General features: G+C 35.8%; 3 protein-coding genes across 3 annotated transcripts in view; 2 read left to right on the forward strand and 1 right to left on the reverse strand.

Moving 5' to 3' along the window:
* The window catches only part of LOC103150754 (cadherin-23-like), a 24,697-nt gene extending 10,182 nt beyond the window's left edge, over positions 1-14,515 (reverse strand). Inside the window, exons 1-19 of the mRNA XM_016680905.1 lie at positions 14,050-14,515; positions 11,119-11,190; positions 10,775-10,941; positions 10,595-10,642; positions 10,418-10,507; positions 9,276-9,362; positions 8,731-8,838; positions 8,521-8,634; positions 8,316-8,409; positions 8,092-8,210; positions 6,985-7,158; positions 6,756-6,884; positions 5,592-5,747; positions 5,310-5,490; positions 4,300-4,433; positions 2,668-3,615; positions 1,742-1,867; positions 578-829; positions 373-471 (exon numbers count right to left, since the gene is read on the reverse strand). Coding sequence (XP_016536391.1) covers positions 373-471; positions 578-829; positions 1,742-1,867; positions 2,668-3,615; positions 4,300-4,433; positions 5,310-5,490; positions 5,592-5,747; positions 6,756-6,884; positions 6,985-7,158; positions 8,092-8,210; positions 8,316-8,409; positions 8,521-8,634; positions 8,731-8,838; positions 9,276-9,362; positions 10,418-10,507; positions 10,595-10,642; positions 10,775-10,941; positions 11,119-11,190; positions 14,050-14,131 — 3,180 coding nt within the window. The 5' untranslated portion in view covers positions 14,132-14,515. The remainder of the gene's footprint in view (positions 1-372; positions 472-577; positions 830-1,741; positions 1,868-2,667; positions 3,616-4,299; positions 4,434-5,309; positions 5,491-5,591; positions 5,748-6,755; positions 6,885-6,984; positions 7,159-8,091; positions 8,211-8,315; positions 8,410-8,520; positions 8,635-8,730; positions 8,839-9,275; positions 9,363-10,417; positions 10,508-10,594; positions 10,643-10,774; positions 10,942-11,118; positions 11,191-14,049) is intronic.
* A 2,394-nt stretch (positions 14,516-16,909) lies between these two features.
* On the forward strand, positions 16,910-17,263 carry LOC103150784 (COMM domain-containing protein 1). Its single transcript, XM_016680907.1, has one exon. It carries the CDS (start codon positions 16,931-16,933, stop codon positions 17,246-17,248), a length of 318 nt encoding a protein of 105 aa, XP_016536393.1. The 5' UTR covers positions 16,910-16,930; the 3' UTR covers positions 17,249-17,263.
* A 235-nt stretch (positions 17,264-17,498) lies between these two features.
* Positions 17,499-20,385, forward strand: LOC103150755 (uncharacterized). Its single transcript, XM_007570487.2, has 5 exons — positions 17,499-17,620; positions 17,838-17,859; positions 18,671-18,786; positions 18,897-18,911; positions 19,578-20,385. Exons 1-5 carry the CDS (start codon positions 17,538-17,540, stop codon positions 20,134-20,136), a joined length of 795 nt encoding a protein of 264 aa, XP_007570549.2. The 5' UTR covers positions 17,499-17,537; the 3' UTR covers positions 20,137-20,385.
* The last annotated feature ends 1,402 nt before the right edge of the window (positions 20,386-21,787 follow it).

Below are 21,787 nucleotides of genomic sequence, written 5' to 3' on the forward strand. Positions count from 1 at the left end.
GTACGGTTGCATATTTACGCATCTGTTTGCAGCCATTTTTATGTGCAAGTGTAAATGTTGAGTTAGTGGGTGTGGCCAGAAGCAGCTTGTCTGGATTTAAAGTGACAAGACGCCATAAAATGACTCATTCTGATAGGAGCCAGAACTGATCAGATTAAATCTCATAATTTAAGGAAGATTGTAAGCAAAAAAAGTCATAAACATGTTTTGTATATACCAATCCCACCCTGTTCAAGGAGGCATAATAAGTCACCTTTAAGTACTATTAGATTTAATGAATTCTCTGAATTATTCCTATTATTCTCTGTTATAAAACTAAATACTAAAGACATTTAAAGGGAAATAAAAAGGTTAGCTGCAGCTTTGTCTCACCTCTCTCTGTGGGCTGCCTTTGTCTGAAGCCTTCAGAACCAGGTTGTACGTTTCCGTTTTTTCCCGATCCAAGGAACCAACAACCAACAGCATCCCATCCTGCAAAACAAACATGACTTCAAGATCCACAAAGCAAAACTCTCTGGCTGTTCGCTATTAGGGAAGATAAAGATGCTGGTTTTACTCCACTAGATCTGAGGCTCACCTCTCTGAAGCTGAAAATGGGGTGAGCTGGACTGAGTGAGAGGGTGACCTCCCCGTTCAGACCGATATCTGCGTCTGTGGGCTGGATGGTGAAAATTTCTCCGGGGTTTTCGGCTGAATATTCTCCCTCTGGGATCTCCAAGGGGTAAGGGATGTTGGGGAACTGAGGGCTGTTGTCGTTATAGTCCAGGACGGTGATGTTGAGCTGAGCCGTGGCGCTCAGGCCGTCGGTGGGCTGATCCACAGCTACAACCTGAAACAGGAAGGATTTACAGCTTAGAGCACAATAAACAATAAATCAATTAACCACACGATAAATTAAAATCATTTCCATTTGGACAACAAAGAAATGCTCCATTTGATATCGTTGAAAAGCCGCCATTTTGAGAAACGCTGCAAACATTTGACACCCGATACGAAGTAGTTAGTCTGCAGTTTTGTTGGTTATTTTGGATTTTTAAATGTTTTCCTGTTCCAGTGTTTTGGATCTTTGAGTGGATGAGCTCACATTATTATGCAATTATTATTATATTACTTGAAAATGGTCTCAAAATGACAATTTTATCATTTATCCCAATAATTTCTAGCGTGATTTGACGTCCTTATATCTCACTCTAAAATTTACTGTGACCTATTTTTGCTCCAAAGATTTGGAAAAACAGTTTGCGCTGCTGAGATATGTTGACTTGTAAATATTTAATTTTATGTTTATCAGCAGCCAAGCACTTTACGGATATACAGCCGTCTGTGATAAACATTTCGTTGTTCTTCATCCAAACGGGGCGGGGAAACGTTGACCTCTAACCGTTGTTTATGTCCTGTTGCAATCAACTCAGATATCATGTGGAAAATTACGTCAATGTTCTCTTGGACGTGGAAAAACGCTACAACAAAAAAAAGACACTTCATCTAAACTTCATGGTAACGTAGATTAGATGGTAGATGTATGGAGTTGGTGTAAAATTGTGTATTAGGGCTATTATATATAAAAAAGAGGAGTAAATTTTTACCAAAAAACTCAGAAATGTTGAGAATAATCTGACGATTTCTGAGTTTGAAAAGTTGAAAATTTGATAGAAATACTCAGAAGTTTGTCATCCACGACACAAACAGCAAAACCAAAGCATAAAATATAATCACGTTGTACAGAACGATACCTGCTTACCTGTAGCATGTAGCTGTCCTTCGTCTCTCTGTCCAGAGTCGAGTCTTTCTTTAGTGAAACGACTCCTTGATTGTTTATGTCAAAAGTATCACTGGTGTAAACAAAGTGACCATTGGAGAATCCGACCTGCACAGGAAGAAACGTTTGTTAAATAAATAAAAGATGGACAAGAGTAAAGCACTGAGCAATATTTAAAAATATAAAGGTAATAAATAAATACCTTTCTTAGATGTATCTATTATGTAGTGAATATTTTCTTCCTTTTTTTTTTTACTATTAGGTTGTAAAGTACGTGGGATTTATTTTTAAAGAAATGTTTTAAAATTTAAGAAAACATTTATTCCTTTTATGGAAACAATTCATCATTTTCAAAGCAGTTGAAGTTTGTTTTCTTTAGTAATAATAATAATAAAAGAAAAAAAATTATTTGTTTTTTTTTAACATGGACTGAAGGTAAAATAGTTTTTAGAGTTGTAAATGTTGCCGACCCCTTTAATTGTGAAGTATTTCTACTCATGCCTGAGTAAATGTCTGGATTTTCAACCCACTGAATGAAAAACAAACATGTTTTAACCAAAAACCCACCAGACACAGAAACACACCTGCAGTTTTTGTTAAATTTTCATGTTTTCCATTGAATGAAACTGATCTTTTGCTTGATTTTGTTATTTTTTGTTACTTATATGAATTATTATCATTTTGGTCCATAAAATATCAAAATTTCCACTTAACTTTATATTTTGGTTCATTTGGTGATGTAATTTTTAAATATGAAGTAATTGGTAAATTGATCACTCTTTTTACCCTTACTCTTAATAATTTCTTGGAAAACGACTTTTTACTTTTACTCAAGTAAAAATATGTTGAAGTCGTGCTACTGGTACTTGAGTACAGTTTGTGGGGACTCTCCCGACCTCTGACCTCACCTCATCTACGTCAGTGACCTCCAAAGTGAGGATGGATGCGCCGCTGGCCAGATTCTCAGAGATCGCCACATCGTAGCGCTCTTTGCTGAACTTTGGAGGGTTGTTGTTGACGTCCTTCACCTTCACCACCACAGATCCATTTCCGACCAGCGAGGGCGATCCGCCATCCGACGCCTGAACGCTCAGGGTGAACTCTTTGACCTCGCTGTAGTTCAGAGGTTGGACGAGACTCAGGATCCCGCTGGAGGCATCCAGCTGAAAAACCGCCGGCTCAGATGATGGACTCTGCTCGGAGATGCTGTAAGTGACTCTCCCATTCGCTCCTTCGTCCGGATCTTCAGCCGACAGCGTCAGGAGGCTCGTTCCCACTGCCTCGGTTTCGGACACTTCCACCTGATACTCCGGCTGTGAGAACCTCGGGGTGTTGTCGTTGACGTCGGTTACTTGGATCGCCAGCGTGGCGGTGGCGGACCTGGCAGGGCGACCCTGATCTTCAGCCACCACCAGCAGCTCGTACGCCGCTGTGGTCTCCCTGTCGAGCGCAGCAGCCAGGCTCACCATCCCGGACACTGGGTCGATGAAGAACCGCCCATCCCCTCCTCTCAGGGAGTATCTGATCTCCTGGTTGAAGCCGCTGTCTTTGTCTGTGGCTGCGACTTCAGTAATGTTGGATCCCACCTCTGTGTCCTCTGGGACAGACTTTGAGACAGAACTGGAGGCGAAAACAGGGCTGTTGTCGTTGATGTCAGTGACCTGAACCTCAACGACCGCCGTGTCAGTGGTGACGCCGTCGCTGATGGAGATTCCCACTGAGTAGTTGTGTGGGCCGTCGTCGTGGTCAAGCTTCACTGTGGTTGTGACTTCACCAGTGTTGGAGATGGAGAACTTATCAGCTTCTGTTGTAACTTGAAGGGTCACAGGCTCAGAAGAAATCGCGAGGAAGTTCACCTGAAACCAACGAGGAAACATTTAGGAGGCTAAACGGATTTTACTTTTGCAAAATGCAAAAAACCTGCAAAAATACTCATAATATTTCATCATGAGTATTGATGTTTTCATCATGAAATTTGATGTATTTTGTTGAGATTTTATGTGATATTAGAGCATAAATGTGAAGCAGAAGGAAAATGATGCATTAATTTACTTTTTTATGGAAAATTTTTGACATTTCAAACTAAGAAATTTCCTTGTATTTTTTCTCCAGAAAATGATTTTTTGGCAGAAATTTACTCCCTTTTTTTCTATCTGCTGTGGTAATAATGCAGCGTCGTAAAAATCCAGTTAAACCATATTTTAATGTTTATTTCTTTTTATTCTGATTTAATCATATGCTATTTACATGATTACAATGAAATGCAAAAAAGAAATAAAATACCCTCCCTCGCTGCAGTGACAAGCATAACTCCACCCCCAGACAAATTTTGGAAAATGTCGCCAAAGTGGGCGGAGTCAGGAAACGCTAAGGGGCGTGACCAAGTCTGAGAGTGAGTGGAGGGTCAGGACAAAGGAAACTACTTTTGTCCGAGCAACGTTGTCGCCACTTTTTGGACCCGAATAGCCAGTAGTTTAGTGAATGTTTTGTGTTATTCTGAGTGAAATGGTTTTATACTTTTCCAGCTGTATTTATCTTACCTTCACAACCAGAGCTCCTGGTTCCTGCTCCTCTTCTACGGCGCCTTGGTAGAGTTCCTGTAGAAACTGAGGTTTCGAGTTACCTGGAGCGCGAATGATCGCCTGTGCTGATGTGGAACGGGATATGGTACCTCCTGAAGGAGAAGAGGGCAGAAATGTAACTGTGATTCAGTTTTTACCGTCATGCCTGTTCTGAGCGAATAGATTTTTAAAGTAACCAAACGCAGGGAGACAGAAAATCTTCCTGTTATCAGGAAGCGTTCTGACCCAGAAATAAACGTTTCATAAATCTACGGTCACATGATTTACAACTAGCTGCAATAATAGTTTTATAACCTCCATAAATTGGATAAGATGTTAAAGTAGACGAGGTATATGTGCTGAAAGATAGAGTTTGAAGGATAAATAAACTTTATATAACTATTATAGGACAATGTTTTGATTCCTGCTGAATAGTTACAGCTGTTGCTCTGAGCTCTGTGTTATAATCTGATTAACTTTTAGTTTAATCTGTGTAATAATGTCTTTATTGTTTACTTAGATCTGGTCTTAGTTTATTTCTCTGTAATCTTGGATCATTATTATTATTTGTTAATTAGAACTGGGTTTCAGATTAGTGATTGTGTTTCAGGTTTTTCTTTTTAGCCCTAAGATCTCTTTTTCTCGTCTCTCTACTTTATTTTCTCTCTAAGACTCGTTTAAGAAAAAAATGTGGCCACTCGGTAGACTGCAGCATAACAGAAGCGCTGTAGTAGGTATGCCAGGCCAGTGGGTGGCGCATGTGGGTTACACCATTTCAAAAAAGATGCGTCTCACATGTACACACTGAAACACAATGGAGTATTAGGGCCATTGTAAAAAAAATAAAAATAAGGGTACATTTCCATAAAAATAAAAAAAAATCAGAAATTTCGAGATAATTTTAAAACATTTTCTAGAAAAAAGGTGAATTTTTCTTAGTTTCTAAAGGTAATTATTACAGGATGCTCCAGAAAACATTAATGATTTACCGTCTCTGGCGGTGATGTAGAGAGGGAACTCCAGCACTTGGTTTTCCTTCAGAGGAATGAGATTAGCCAGACTGATCTCTCCGGTGCTAGCATTGATGGAGAAGTATCCATCATTGTTCCCGAATGTAATGGAGTATTGGATCTCCCCGTTCTTTCCATCGTCTGGATCCTCTGCCTCAACCTGTAGAGTCAACAACAAACTCATCAGTGTGTAATTTATCAAATGTTCAGCTAATATTTGTGATTATTAAATTAAATGTGTGAGCTGTTTCCCTTCCTCACCTTGACAACCAGGTTTCCTACTGTCTGATTTTTAAACACCTGTCCTTCATACATGCTGCTGGTGAACGCCGGGCTGTTGTCGTTCTCATCCAGGAGGCTAACGGTGACTTGAGCTGTTGTAATTTGATTGGGAACTTCTGTCTCCTTCGCTTCAATCTTCAAATTGGAAAAAAATCATACAGATGCATTGTATTCACCCTGCTCACGAGCTAAAAATAAACGCCACAATTTAGGGTTTCTAAATCTTAAGTATTATTGTCTGGTTTATAGTGCAATTATTTTAGTAGTAGGGCAGGGCAATATATACAATATATATAGAGACAAATACATGATCAATGTCAGAAGATATAATTTCACTGAACTCTGATCCTGAACCGCAAAGCATTCTGGGGGATGTAGGCAAAGGAAATGCTTTAGCTGCTCAACCTCCCGTGGCAAGTAAGGTGGAATCAACTCACTCGCTCTTTGGTTACCTAGCAACTCACTCGCTCTTTGGTTACCTAGCAACTCACTCGCTCTTTGGTTACCTAGCAACAACCTGTCGAGTAACTTGTGCAGCAGCAGTTTCAGGTTTCACCACTGATCCTCATAATTGCTTAAAAATAAAAAACAATGACATGAGTGAAAAGAGAAACTTAGTACAACAGCACGGGAGGAAACTGAGATAAAACAGGAAGAGTCACGCCACAAGTTTGGCAGTATTTCAGATATTTAATAAGAAAATCAAATCAATAATTATCGATATCAACTGATATGAAATATGGTATGTGTTTCAGCCATATTGTCCAGTCCTCCTTAGTACATTTTAAACAAGACAAAACTAACTCACAAGTAACTTTTCAGCAAGAAGTGAAGTGGGAGATTTTTTAAATAAATAATCGCTATTGATCAAAAGTGCCGGTTACACTGGCAGATTATTTCACTCGGAACAAGATATTTTTTCCATGTTGTAAGTGAAATAATCTGCCATTGGAAGTAGTATTTTTTAATTTACATTACTAAAATTATTGACTTAAAGCAGCTCCTATATCTTGCTGAAAAGTTCCATGTAAGTTAGTTTTGTAAAATTTAATATGCACTAAGATATTTGCACTAGAAACTAGACAAAAATACCTAGTAAGATTATGTGTTTTTGCAGTGTAATTAGGATAAAATTCTCTTCACCTGGAATACGAATGTCTCGGTGACCTCTCGGTCCAGAACCTCAGGGTTTATGACTCGGACCGTCCCGTCAGGGCTGATGGAGAAGGAGGTTGATTCTGGGAGGATTTGCAGGGTTCCCACGAATCCTCCCTGTGGAACGATTGACAAGAACAGAACAGAAGAGAAATGAAATAATAAACTTTGCATGAACGTAAGAGTAAAACCCAGTTGTTGTGTCAGGAAAGTCCACCTGGTCCTTATCGGTGACGACAGCTTTGAACACGACGGTGTTAGCGGGGGAGTTTTCCAGAAGGGAGATGTTGTAACTCGACTGATCAAACTCTGGAGCGTTGTCGTTCACATCTTGCACCGTGACGGACACGACGGCATCGGCGGTCTTCAGAGGGTCGTCTCTCTGGGCCGCCTGCAGACACACAATCATATTTCATACAGGCTGAGCTCAACGCTACAGTGAGTCCATGTCATGGCTTTCTGAACTAGTGATATATCTTTATTAACTTGGGATGCACAATATATCGACACCAACATCGGTATCAGCCAATATTAGTTATTTTTTTTAACATATCGGTATTGGGACATAAATAAAACTGGGCTGATATAAACAACTGATATCTATTTCCATCTTGTTCCAGTCTGTTTCTGGTAGCTTTCTTTCCCCAGAGGTGTCAAAACAGTAGAAAAAGATTTATATAATATCGGTAAATATCGCTTATTGGTTAAAATAGCAATATAATATCGGCCCAAATTCTTTTGTTGGTGTTTCCCTAATATATACAGTTAAAAGCAGAAGTTTACACACTGCAAAAACACAAAATCTCACCAAGTAATTTTGTTCAAGTTACGAGTGCAAATATCTTAGTACAATTGAAATAAGACAAAACTAACTTAACTCAAATAGCTTTTCAGCAAGATACAGGAGCTTCTTTTAAGTATATAATTTCTTAATATTGATGAAAAAGTACAAGTTTAATTACAGATTATTTCACTTATGAAATAGGAAACATGTCTTGTTTAAGTGAAATAATCTGCGTTCTACTGCCAGATTATTTCAGAGTTCAAATGCAGCAGAAATGTACATAAATGTCTGATTTTAGAGACATTAATAAATAATAAATATATGACATATTATTCCTCTTATTATTATGGAATTTAGAAAATAGAAATAATTTTGGCAATTATAACTGAGCTAAAACAAGAGAAGTTTGGTCTGATTTAACTTCAGAAAGTTTATTTGTGTCTTTTTCTTTGGTGTATGTAAACTTCCTCTGTGCTCTCATAATATCGTTAATGATGTTGGAGTTTTCTTCATTTTCTACCTGGGAATAAATGATAATACCTTGATGCTGACAGAGATTTCACTGCTGTCCATTTCCTCCCTGTCAAACGACGTCACCACAGTCAGAACTCCGGTGTCGGCGTTGATGTTGAAGTTTGCTTGGTAATCGGCAGGAGAGACTGAACAGACATACATATTTTAGATTTATATGACTGATTAATGTGCTCCTGTTCTATGGTAAACATGTCTGAACTGACAGTTTTACCACAGCAGGTTTTCTGTACCTGAAGTGATGCTGTATGTTATCGTCCTGTTGATCCCAGTGTCTCCATCTTGGGCCTTTATTGGTTCTGGTCGTATTTCACTGAGATCCCCGTCCTGAAACACAGTCAGTCTGTTCTTCACAACAACTCTGTCAGTTTGAAATAAATTTCTGCTTTACATCCAAACAATGAGGTAAAACTCACATAACCACTAAATGAGCCTCACCTGGTTCTCTGGAACAACAGCCTGGTAGAGACTGTGGCTGAAAAAGGGATTTAAGTTGTCAAAGTCTTCTACAACGATCTCAACTGAAGTTGTATCATTCTTTCCGCCGCTGTCCTGCAACAGGAACAACAAAGAAAGGGATGATATATTCATTATAAGAGTTAAATAAATCAGAGTGTATAAATATAGTTTGTTTCTGTGTTTTCTTACCGTGGCAGTGACGATAAAATTGTACTTTGGTACAACGTTGTAGTTCAGAGGTCTGATTAACATAAACGCCCCGGAGTTTGATAAGGAAAAGTCTGGTGTTACTGGAGTCTAGAAGGAGAACAATGGCATCAATAGTCAGTGATATACAGAACATTTGTAGAAAACCAAAAAATGCTAAACTTTTAATACACTTAATGGGCTTAATTATCATAAAATTAGAATGGAAAATACAATGATTTGGTAGTAAAAAGCATGTTTTTTAGGTCCATATAGGGCTAACACATAATGGAGAAAATACTGATTATTGCCAAGAAGTTAGTGTCAACGTTTGTGCAGCAAAAATGTTAATTTGTTACATTAGATTTTAATAAAACATTTCCAGAGGTCATCAGAGATCAACCCGACATTAACAAAGTCAAACAATTACATTTGTGCAGCTAAGATTGATGTAGCACAGTTGGTGTCAACATCACCACCTACTTTTCTTACTCATAGAGAGTAGTCGACTTAAATAATTATTGTTATTTAACTTTCAGAGTTCTTACATAGGTGTATGTCAGGAGGTTGAACGCAGGTGTGCTGTCTGCGTCTCTAGCTCTCACTCGCAGAACCTCCGTGTTCACAGTGTGAATCTGCAAAACAACAGAACGACACACCATCATCACTGTGCACCAAAAAAACACAACCATTCATTTAGTCTCCAAAATCTAAACAGATTAAGCTTATGAATGAGATTTTAGATATAAAAAACAGCAACAACCTGATTGAAAGATAAGAAAGGCTGCAGCACAAAATGAAAAAAGTCTCAGATCTGGTCTTTAATTAAGCTGAATTATTTGAGGCCAAGATGGACAAAAATGAGGGAAAGTTTTGTAAACTTTTGAATAATCCAATCTGTTTAGTATGAAATGTTTTCTGTCTCTTTAATACTTGATAAACAGTATTTTTCTGTCCACCTTATGGACAGAAAAATAGTCATTTCTTTCCAACTACAGACAGATTAAAAAACTTCTTTCTATTGAAGTAAACCCACTAACCAAGTTATCAAGTTTTTCGTTAAATATCTTAGTACGCTTGAAATATGACAAAACTAACGTTATAGCAAAGATATTAATTTAAAAAGGACTCGTTCCACTGGCAGATGGCAAAAATATCTTACTATACATGAAACTAGTGGAACTAGTACTTTTTAAAAACAATATTAAGGAATTATTTACTTAAAACAAGCTACAATTTCTTGCTGAAAAGTTACTTCTCAGCTACTTTTGTTGAGATATTTGTTCTAGAAACTAGACCAAAAATACTTGGTAAGATTTTGTGTTTTTGCAGTGATACTCATCATCCAGAGCATGCAAATGGCCACTGTGGAAAGAAATAATTCCTTTTAACAGAAAGAAACTTCCAGGAAGTTATTTTTGGATTTCTTTAAGGCAGCATGTTTTAAAAATATGCTAAACTGTTTAATCCTGGTATGAAAAAAGGAAGACAAGACAGAGAGAGAAAGCGAGGAGAGATAAATCGGCTGCTTTCTCATTTATTTGAGAAAGGCTGAAGCATGAAGTCATAAAGTTGGAGATTTATTTTGACAACACTGAATTTTTTTTATCACCATCAATAATATTTCTGTTAATCACCTGATTCTTAGATGTATGAAAAGTTTACATTCCTTTCCAACAGATTGACTTACCTCTAAAATAGATTTAGAATAAAACTTCTCATCAAATACTGGACTGTTGTCATTGATATCATTGATTATCAGCCTGCGGGAGTTTTTGTACTGTAAAAATAAAAACAAAGTGACGCGTTTTAGTTGTTAATCAATGAGTTTGTCATGTTTGCTCCATAATTGTGGAATTTCACCCACCGACAAATCATCGTTGCACACTAAGCTATAGTACAGGACTCTATCAACCTGCAACACAGAAACACAGAGGATGTTAGTTCTGCTGCAGCATAAATGAAGTTGGACATTTCAGTGAAGAAACAAAAACTGCATTAAATATTCAGCAAACAATTTCAGGTACAGTAAAGTGGGGGAGCTTACGTCAGAGACTACGACGTCGGCGTCGAGCGGCTTCTTGGTGCGAACAGTCGCTGTGGTTTCCCCTACTGTGAAGTTCAACTCCAGAAACTGAAGGTGCGACTCAAAAGGGTCTCCCTTCAGCTTCACGGTAGTACCAGCTGGGATACCGGACACCAGCTCCACATCACCTGCAGCAGCAAAAAAATTATCCGGTAAACTAAATTTCCTCATGAATTCATTAAATCCAGCTACCAATAAATGATATGTTTCTGCAACATGACAGAGAAAAGGCATACTCAACAGAGGAAGTCAGTCTTAATTTAACTATTTTAATCAGAATTAAATTAGTGTTTTTATCATCTTACCTGAATATCCTTCATCCACTGCACCCAGATTTACAGTGGCAGACGCTGAACCACAGGTTATGGTGGTGCTACCTGCAGAAACATAAATAACTTTAAGGAAATCTGCAGAATGAGATCATTCAGGTTTTTCCACCAAAGTTCGGAGAGGAAAAATTGCTAATATTGCACAGATTCAAGATTCTTCATTGTCATATCATATGTGCTACTAAAGGCCTATAAATTACTGGAAATACTGATGTCAATCCAATAATAATGATCTAATTCTCAGAGTTACTAGCTACATTTACTCATTTATATTTGCTTGAGTAACTTTTTGGAATAAATGTCCTAATAGGAGTATTTTAACTATGCTGTACTTTTCAATTGTATTATGAAGCATCGCTGCTTTACCCAATGTGTTTAACTTCACTGAATGAAGAACAAGCCTGTTTTCATCAAGAAGAATTACCGGACACACACCTGCAGTTTTTATTAGAACCATAAGTTTTATATTGAAATAAATAAATAATTTTTTTCTTTTGCCTGATTTTGTTATTTATATGAATTATTTTTATTTTGGTCCTTAAAAATAAATATATATAAACAATACATTTCGTCATAACTTTACATTTTGATCAATCTGATTATGTAATTTTTAGATATTAATTGACTGATGTTTTGATTAGTTAATCAGTTCTTGTGTTTTTACCAAAAAACTTTTTTACGCTTACTTTTAGCTTCAGTAAAATATGTTGAAGTAGTGCTACTTTTAAAATGTAACTTTAATTGAATAATGTGGTGGTTATTTTACTTCAGTTAGCTAAATAACTAACCGAAGTAGTTAGAAGTATGTAGTAGTAGTATGTTGAAACAACATAATTCAACAATTATCTTCTACACACAACTTTTTATTAGAATAACTGAGTCTCTAACTAAAATCTGTATTTAATATACATAGAAATACTTTTTCTCTTCAATATCTGGTATTTAGACTTATTCATATTACAGGTTTGAAATATATATCTTTTCATAAGTGTATATTTTTGAGTTCCAGTAATATTTTTTTTTCAGCTGCCTGAATAGATAATAATAAAACTGTGCTTACGGGAGGATTAAACAGATTGTTTTTTTAAAAGAAAGTGTTAAGTGCAAACATTAGAAACATATAAAATCCTTCTCTCAAACTTAAAAAGTAAGCTCTTGATATTTGGCACTTTAATTTCTGCATGCACTGGCATAAACTCTGGGATGACATCTCAGTAATTTGTTGGACATATGGAAGAGAAACTGTTAACAAAAGTATCAATCTTCTCAGAGTAAAATAGATCCGATACCAACATTCACATTGGAATTTACATTATCAATATTTAAACGCCCAGCCCTAATAAAAATACAAAACTGAGTTGTCAAGGTCCCTCATAAAACACGTACAAGATATACTAAGAGTCGTAAATAAATAAAATAAACCATAAAACTAAGAACAATAAAGGCACTGACAGCGATAATAAACATGATTCTGCATATAAAAAGTTACTGTGTAAAAGACCTGATATTTTTACTAGAATACTTCTTTTTTTTTTTTTTTAGTAAACCGTAGTCTGTTACAAATTTGGGTAGTAAATACAAGTTTCTGTATGTATTGAAACTTACAATACATACATTACCCAAAATTTTACCCAAAATTTTGGGTAAAATTTTAATGAGGCTTCATTTAAGATTCCAATCTAAAATGGAGTAATCATCTTGCTTCACCAGCAGGTGGCGACATTGTCAACATGCTACATTCAAATGGGAAAGAAGAAGATCACGAACATCCACGGATGGATGGATGAAATCCAACGATCCTTCGAAAACTGTTTTACTTCGACATCATGCACTTATTGAGCTGACATTTTAAATGGAAAAAGATTCGGGAAAAGGTGAAACTCTTAAACGAAATAACTCTTGAAAAGTCATCCGCCGTTGTTTGGAGAAAGGAAAATTTGTTAGCTTTCTGAACAATATGTCCGTGTATTCAGGCCAAATGTTTATTGTTTGACTAATATTTCAGGTCATTCTTTTTTCTTTTTTTTTTCTACACAACTGAAATTTAAAAACAAAAGAAAACAGGTTTAATTATACAACCAAACCTACTTCTTGGTTTTAAGCTAACATTTGTCACAATAAACTATTACTGTACTTATTCAATTGATGCACAATATCTTAACGTGAATTCATTAGCTTACATTGCACAATAATTGCATTATAATTAACAAAACCAGATGTTTACATGCACTGTAAAAAGCGCAGTTTCTGTCTCACTGACAATAAATGACACTGCTTTCTTGTTTTCGATTAGTTAAGCTCACCATATCTTTTTTCCCTTTTGTTAAATCTCAGAATAATGAGTTTCTTCAAATGTCTATGAATTCATAAAACTGGTTGTGATCATAAAATCAAGACAATACCATCCCAGACTCCAAAGACACCATAACCACTTGAAGTTATTTTGTTTTTATCCAATGTTTCTCACAAAAACAGAACCTGAATTTGTAAAAAATATTTAGCTTTGTTTTCCCTCAAGGTGTAATTTAGATATTTTTCTGTTCTTTCTCGGTTCTGAAGGACCTGAAGTTGGACTGTCGGTTTTGGTTTTTGGGTTTACACCAAATGAAAATGATGACAGAGACAGTAATAGAAGTGTAGGGTGTGGATTTTGAACCATGGACCCGACTGATAAGGAGCGACGTCTTCTCTTCAGAGCTGAAGCGTACTAAACTAACAGCTCATTTTCTTATTCTAGACATAATGATAACTGATCAAACACCTTTCAGCGCTCTCTGAGAGTGGATAATTTAACTTAAGAGTTAACTTTAAAGAGTAGCGGCTCAGATTTTGTACAACAAAACTGCTTTATTACACTGTAGGCTCTGGTTTCCTGCTTACAGACGAACATATTCCACCTTTACTCACCTATGGGACTTCCAGTAACGACATGGATCCAAACAGAGACAACTAGAGCGACGCATGTCCGACTCCAACCAGCGCCGTCCATCTTGGTCCGGTTGTGTTTCCCAGTGAACTGAACTGATCAGCTGAACCACAGGCGCTATGGATGGTGTGCAATTTCCCTCTTCCTCCTTCCCACCAATCATCTTTTATGACAGGCTGTAAAATGTTGCAGTGATGTTGGACAGTATCAAAGATCAAGGAGCACAGAGTGTCATTTCCCCTGAACAGAGTTTACAGCCTGCCTAAAAGGCCTGACTGACACCAGCTGCTCGCTCGGCCGGCCACAGCTGCTGTGCTTTTGTTTTATGTTCCAGATGTGATTCAATGTGTGGTTAGATATTTTAATTTGTGGGTTTTTCTGAATCCTCTTATGAAAGCATTGCTATGATGAGGCCCTTGTAGATAGAGGACTAAATGTACACAAAACAACTCTGAAAGTTTGAGAATAATTTCAGAAATTTTCTAGAATAAACAAGAAAATTTCTGAGTTTTTAAGTTGAAAGTTTTTGACTTTTAAAACTCAGAAAATTTCCAAAATGTGAAAATTTGTTTATTTTTCAAACTCAAAAATTTTCTTGTTTCTCAAGAAAATTTCTGACATGAATCTAAAATTTATTTTTGATTTTTTTCTTGCAAACTTTTGACTCTTCACGTTCAAAAACCTCCTTGTTTTTCTAAAAAGTGTATATAAATATACATAAAAAACTAAATATAAAAAAACTCAATATAATTGAGTTTTTTATATGTGTAAAATCTTTTACAGAGATGTTACAAAGGTTAAAGTGATCTCATTAGGAAGGTATGAGTCAGGAGATTAAATAATCCACACCAATATATATTCACGTACTTTGGCACGACAAACACAGTCATTGCTAATAAGATATGGAATAACAGTGATAATGCAAAAGTGAGTTTAGTTTAGCTTTATTTTTTCAGTTGTGGGCAATCATATTAAATGACTAGAAAACTATATGAATTTAAATTATTTTCAAAAATGTCTCCATTCTCACTCAGTGTCTCATGAATGTGATTTTCTCCTCATCTACCTGAAGTTCTTGTTTAGATTTAGTGATATTCTGAAAGTTTTTATGTTGTTCCATCAGAAAGAGGAAGCGTTTTAAAAACTTTATTTTCCTCTAGTCTTGATCACATTAAATTCTAAAAATATTACAAAAATATTTCTCTCATTTTATTTTGCATAAACTTTGAAAACAAACAAGCCTCTATGTATGTTTTATCACTTATAAATGTGACATTTCTTCACAAAGGTTTTTAGATTTGCATATGAACTTATTTTGTCATAAATACAGGTTTTATTTGATTTTATGTAAGAGTTTTGTTTCTATTTGCATTTTCCCATGTTAAATATGGATTTATATTTTAGATATGTTTATCAATTCAATCATTCACGTGTTTTTTCTCCTCCTGTGGCTTCATCTAGAAGAGAAACAATCACATTACATGACACACCCCATTAAAGATGGGAAACCTTTGAAAAAAATATTACGCTCTTATTTTTATGTCCCAAAAACTTTGTATTTTCACAGTTATTTTTGTTTTTAATCCACTGCATGATCACTGTTGTCCAGCACATTCCCAGCCAACGGTGAAGTCGTGACGCAGCACCGAGTTTATCAGAATATCATGTTTCCAAATTCCTGATTTACAATCCACCAGGTGTGGCAAAGTTTATAAAAAGACTCATTACCTGAAGGAAGTGCGTAAGAGCCAAAGTCAAGATATTTTCTGCATAGTCAGTTAAATCTGCCTGAAAAGGGAAACATCTATTTATGGGAATCTTTAGGGTCTTTAGCTGTTTTGGGTTTTTGGTGGATGTAATTTCATATGTTTTTTTAACCCATTTAGCACTTACCACTGCGCCTAATTCAACCTGCTCCGTCTCTCCTTTAAAGCACTTTGGACCCGTGTCCTTAGGTTTATTCAGCCATCTGTAAATGCCTGTCATTTAACAAGCTGTGAATAATTAAGAGAAAGAACATTTCATTCTGTTGTGACTTACACTTATATGTTAAGTATAATTTGCATTATTATTATTATTATTATTCGCTGAATTTAACATGATTGTACACAATTACAAAAGGGTGAAGTGAAACATATTTAAGTGCAAAGCATGATTTATTTTGGAGAGCGGAAGTCTTTTATTTTGAAGAATACTTAACAGGATATAGTTTTTTCTTATGTCATATCTGGCCTTCTGTTGATTTGGTTACGAACAGTTAGCAGCTGTCGCCGTTTTTGCTAAATAAAAACTGAACAGAAACATGTTTGCTTTTCATTCGGTGGGTAGAGAATCCAGAAATTTTACTCAAGTTAGAGCAGCACTTTGTATTGCCTTGTTGCTGAAAATATTCTATATAAATACAATTATGTTTACCTTTACTTCCTACTGAAATAAATAGTAAAAGTATAATAAAAAGTGTAGCATAGTAAAAATACCCCTAAAGTAATTTTACTCAAATACAAGTAGTTACTACATAACTCTGGGAAAAGAGGATGCATCTCTCTAACTTGACTTTACCTCAAAACAAATCAAGTGTATTGTCTTCCAGTCGTTACAGGAAGCAGCAGCTTCCAAAATGTCTTTGCCACCATCTTTGCTCTTCTAGCTCAGCCTCCAAGCTTCTGCATCACCAGCAGTAATGATATTAGGAAAGACTTCAGGAAAGAAGATAGTGAGACAAATGAATAAATTAAGTTTGATTGTTTTTAAACATTAGTTTGTTGTTCAGGGTCTGCAGGAACTCATCCCTCAAAACTTGACCATTTATTTTGTGTTNCGTTTTGCTCTGTTCTTGCTCTGAAGTCCATTGCCACGGCAGACATGGACCATGCCCAGCTGGAGGCCTTCCTCACAGCTCAGACCAAGAGGCACGGTGGCGGCGGGCTGAGTGCTGAGCAGGCCGCCGCGCTCTCTCGCTTCTGGAAGAGCCAGCGAGTACGGGTGAGGGAGAGCCTGTTGGCTCAGCATCGCTGGGAGCCCACCCTCAGGGGCCTCTCCTGGAGAGTGGACCTCCAAACCGGTGACAGCCATGGGAACGCTGACCACAGAGGGCCAGTCGCCCTGATGGAGCTGGAGCTTGGCAGAGCTGGACAGGTTGGCATCACTCCAGTTTTACACACACATCAGCAGAACATATGAGGAATATTTATATTTGACTGAGGGCTGGGGAATATATCTGAAAAACAGATTACAATACAGGCTCAAAACTTGACCATTTATTTTGTGTTGTGTTTTATTATTAGACTCTCCAGGGCTTTAAAACAGAAACAAAAAACTTGCAGATGCAAAGACAAATAAACACCTGATTAAGGTGATTATTAATTTCAAAGCTGCTCTTTAGCAGAACTTGAACAGCAGGTGTCTCCACTGCTTCATGTCTGGGTCAGTACAACTCCAAGGTCTCTTCAGGGTAAAACATCCTTCTGATATGATTGCAGTTTTAGCTTCAGCTTCTTCAGTGGAAACACAGAGTGAAGGAAAGAGGAAGGAAAGAGCCATCGGAGCCGTCAGGTAGACATTTGTTTTTGAAGAGTTTTAACAGAACACCACCGTTTGGTTTCAGACTAAACTGGACTTCAGTCCTGTTTTGTTGCAAAATGAAATATCTAAAAGTTTTTAAAAAGAAATAAGAGGCTTAGTTTGACTATTAGAATGTCTACTTTCTTCTCAACAGCCATGACAGGTAAAATTAGTAATAAATGTTTATGTGTTTTTTGTCTTCTGACAGATCAACGCCTGAGACAACAAAGGTAAGTTTCCCTGTTTGATCCTCCAAACATGCGCAGGTCTTGTTACTGATATGAATTATTGTAATCTTGGTCCAAATTTCTACTTAACTTCATATTTTGATACATCTGATGATGTCATTTTAAAAATATATATTTTTTTATGTTTTGATCCGTTATTCAGTATTTGAGTAGACTTTTTACCAAATATTTTTTTACTCTTACTTGAGTAATTTCTTGGACGGCTACTTTTTACTTTTACCTAATTACAAATATGTTAAAGTAGCGCTACTCTTACTCGAGTACAATTTGTGGGTACTTTACTCACCTCTGGTAATATATATAAAATAGTCTTTATATATAATAGTACTCCTTAAATATAATTACATGAGCTGTGATTGTGTTATTATATTGAAACAGTGAAAAACAGATGATTTAAAACAGATCAGATTGAAAACCTTGAAAATCTAAGTTGCCTTTTTTAACCTTTATCACACTTTAGGTAAGTTAGGTTTCAACTAAATGTATCTCCAAATATGACAAAAGTTATGAGACCTAGTATTTAACATTTTCAGTGAGTGATTTAACATCTTAAGTCTATTAACTGTTAACTTCAGACAAAATCGATATTTAGCACAAATTAGATCCCACAAGTTTGGAAAAATACTGAAACCAAATGTGCAGAGAATCCTGAAAGTGGATGAGATTTAATATAAGATTTAACATCAGCCGTAGATATTCTAAGCGTACATGTAGCAGATACATTTATTTCAGATAAATGTTCACTTTTGTGTTTTAAAAACACTGAACTGAAAATGAACTGAACTGTTTCCAGATGGGTCGCCTGTCCTTGATGATGTTTTCTCTGGCCGTGTTGCTGTTTGCTGCAAACAGTTTAGAGCCTGTGAACGAAGCCCTGCTAGAAGATCTAGTTCCACAAATCTTGAATCGGTAAGTTGAACTTTTTTATTTTTATAGGAAAACTGGTTGCAAATTGATTTCTGATATTTAAGTTGGTATAATTAAGGATGTTTTTAAAATATGTCTTTGTTCTTCCTCAGCTGCCTTGGTCAATGGTGCGTAAGTTACAACATTCCTGATTTTAAGTTGATCCAAACAGCAGAACAGTTTAAAACTAACATAAAAGAAGTGACATTTAATCTGTAGTTTACATTTTAAATAATAAACTACAGAAATAATACAAGCTACTTTTTGACAGGTCTTTAATCAGTTTCTAACAATTTCTAGTTTTTATTTTCATTGAGTTAAGAGACAGTAAGTTGTAGAGTAGAATTAGAGTCAAAATCTTCATTTTTTTCTGTGTCTCAGGTTTTTTATTCTGGTTAAATAATTATTAGTATAGTCTTCTTGTGTAAAAAATTTTGTGTGAAAAATAATAAAACTTATTACACAGATCATCAAGTCCCATTGATTAAATCCACATCCTTAAATATCAGTTCTTGTTTAACTGTGAAGTACCTGCCTAGTTTGGGATTGGATTGGACCAAATATTGATCTACAGTAAATAGATTGTTCATAAAGATTTTTTGATCTGTTTTTTTTTTTTTTCCACATCTACAATGTGTTTTAATAAAAACACACAAAACCAGGCTTGGTGAATTTGTGAATTTCTTCCTGACATCTTTATATCTGATATTTTGAATGCTAATTAGATTTCGATATCATTTGACTCTGGTTTTGAACTGTGTGTTCAGTAAACTATTCTTTGTTTCTTTTGACAGGAACGGCCCCATGTACAGTCTGGCTGTAAGAATCCCACTCAACAGTGAAACTAATATGTATGATATCAACCAAGTAACTGATGCTGCCGACGAAATACAGAAGAAAATCTTAAAATCTGAGGTGTACACTGGAACAAGGGTTGTGGCGGCCACAGCTGCTCCTGGAGAGCATGCAGAGTATCGTACTCTGCAGAACTTGAACACCATACTCAATAATCGAAATACAGAAAATGACCTGTTGTTTATTTATGTCTATGCTTCTCCATGTGCTACGAGATGTACAAACATCAGGAATAAGGGTAATATTCTGGATCTCTTAAAAGGCTATAAAAAATATAAGCCTGTCTTTGTGTTTTCTAAAATATTCAAGCCTCTTGGCATTCGACCTGAGGATTCTGCAGAGGATCCGCAGGTCGCTCTGAGGAACCTGGGGGGAGCAATCGGTCTGCAGAGCATATTTCGTTGTGATAAAGTGAATTATATAATGAGATGTGTAAACTGTAAGAGCAATGGAAATGTTGCTGGGTGGTGTTATGATGATAATCAACCACCAGCCTAAAAAGGCAGGGAGTAGATAGATGGGGCTCCCATGATTCATTACATGAACTTTAGCTTTGCAGGAACATGAGATTTATTCTTAAAATAATATCTAAGTATTTGTTAGTCAACTGAGTCCATGTAGCTTATTTGAATCTAACCCAAGCAATTAGAGATTAACTGATTTCACTGACCAAGAAATGATGATGAAAACTGTATTTTGTATTTATTCAGGTCATTTTTGTGTGTTTTTAAAGTTTGTTTCATAATCTGACATTTTAAATGTGTGTTAAAAAGTGCCTTATATAAATATTTTTCTGACACTTGATGTACTTTTACAACATTTGTGTAAGTTGCAAACAGCTGTTGGTGTAGAATAAACCAGACTATTTGACCAACACTTATTGAAACTGTAGAGTTATTATCAGAATTATGTTATTGATTTATAATCTATTCACAATAATGATGTATTTACTGGACTTTAATTTTTTCCTTTTATGTCTTTATTTTCCTTTTTTCCTTTCAGAATAAAGCTTTGCTCAGCATTCAGTCTGTTTTATGTTTATTTCTGTTATTAGGAAACAATTTCCTGACCGTATCACAACAAAGTAAAAATTTCCAAAGTTTTGACCAAGAAGAAAAAAAAAGACATCAAACACATTTGACAATAAAATGCATCTATTTAAGAAAGGCTGAGGTCTTTATTATCTTTATAAAAATAAATACTGTGATTGAAGTGAAGTCAGTTTGTCAGTGAAGTCTTGTTTTGCTGCTGATTTAATAAAATCAAAAAAGCTTAGATTATGTCTCATGAATGTACATTCAGTATCCCATCAGGAGAGAAAGAACTAGAAATGTTTGCAAATTTATTAAAAAAGAAAAACTGAAATATCACATGGTAATGTGATATTTCAGTTTTTCTTTTTTATATATACATTTGCTAAAATTTCTACATTTCTTTTTTTCTGTATATGGGATGCTGAGTACATTCATGTTAAATAATATTAACATTTTTGATTTTAGAAAATGGCTGCAATGAAAGAAAGAGTAAAACATTTAAAGGGGTTTCAATAATTTCCAGTCCCACTGTACCTGTTTAGTAAGTTTTCTTTGTTCAGGGCCACTAACGGCTCGACTGAACCGCGTTTCGTCCGTACATGACTTGCAATCAAGCACAAATGTGCATTTGATCACCATAAACAGAAGAGTTTTTACAGCTAACTCATACTAACTTCCTCATGTGTTTCTAGAAGCAGAAGTGCAGAAAGAGATGAACAAACCATCTTTTCTAATCTCTGTATCTCTGTTTCCATCTGCAAGTTAGAATGAGGCGGCAAAACTGGTTTAGGCATTTCTCACCATCTTGAGTCTTTCAAAGGACTTTTCAGAGATAAGGTTGAGAAAATGATGTGTTCTTGCATGATTAGTTTCAAAAGAGGCGAAGACTGGTCACACATGCAAACATTCACATGCTGACATAAACTCATCCAGTTATGAACATAAACTCCAGCAGCATATTTCTCTCATGTTATACCATCACAACATGATGACAGTTTTAACAGTTAAATACCAAATATATATATATATATATATAAACGTATCTTTGTTCAAGTTACTTACTGCAGCTTTAAGGTCAAATGTGGTTTGTTTTATTATCAGATCTATGTAAAATT

This window comes from Poecilia formosa, unplaced genomic scaffold (assembly GCF_000485575.1).
Source record: "Poecilia formosa unplaced genomic scaffold, Poecilia_formosa-5.1.2 Scaffold262, whole genome shotgun sequence".
Classification (NCBI taxonomy): Eukaryota; Metazoa; Chordata; class Actinopteri; order Cyprinodontiformes; family Poeciliidae; genus Poecilia; species Poecilia formosa.

Bases quoted from the DNA above. Each gene is read 5' to 3' on its own strand.
- LOC103150784 (XM_016680907.1), top strand. From the start codon at position 16,931: ATGGACCATGCCCAGCTGGAGGCCTTCCTCACAGCTCAGACCAAGAGG.
- LOC103150755 (XM_007570487.2), top strand. From the start codon at position 17,538: ATGATTGCAGTTTTAGCTTCAGCTTCTTCAGTGGAAACACAGAGTGAA. The intron at 17,621-17,837 runs GTAGACATTTGT...GTCTTCTGACAG, and splicing joins AGAGCCATCGGAGCCGTCAG to ATCAACGCCTGAGACAACAA. The intron at 17,860-18,670 runs GTAAGTTTCCCT...AACTGTTTCCAG, and splicing joins CAACGCCTGAGACAACAAAG to ATGGGTCGCCTGTCCTTGAT.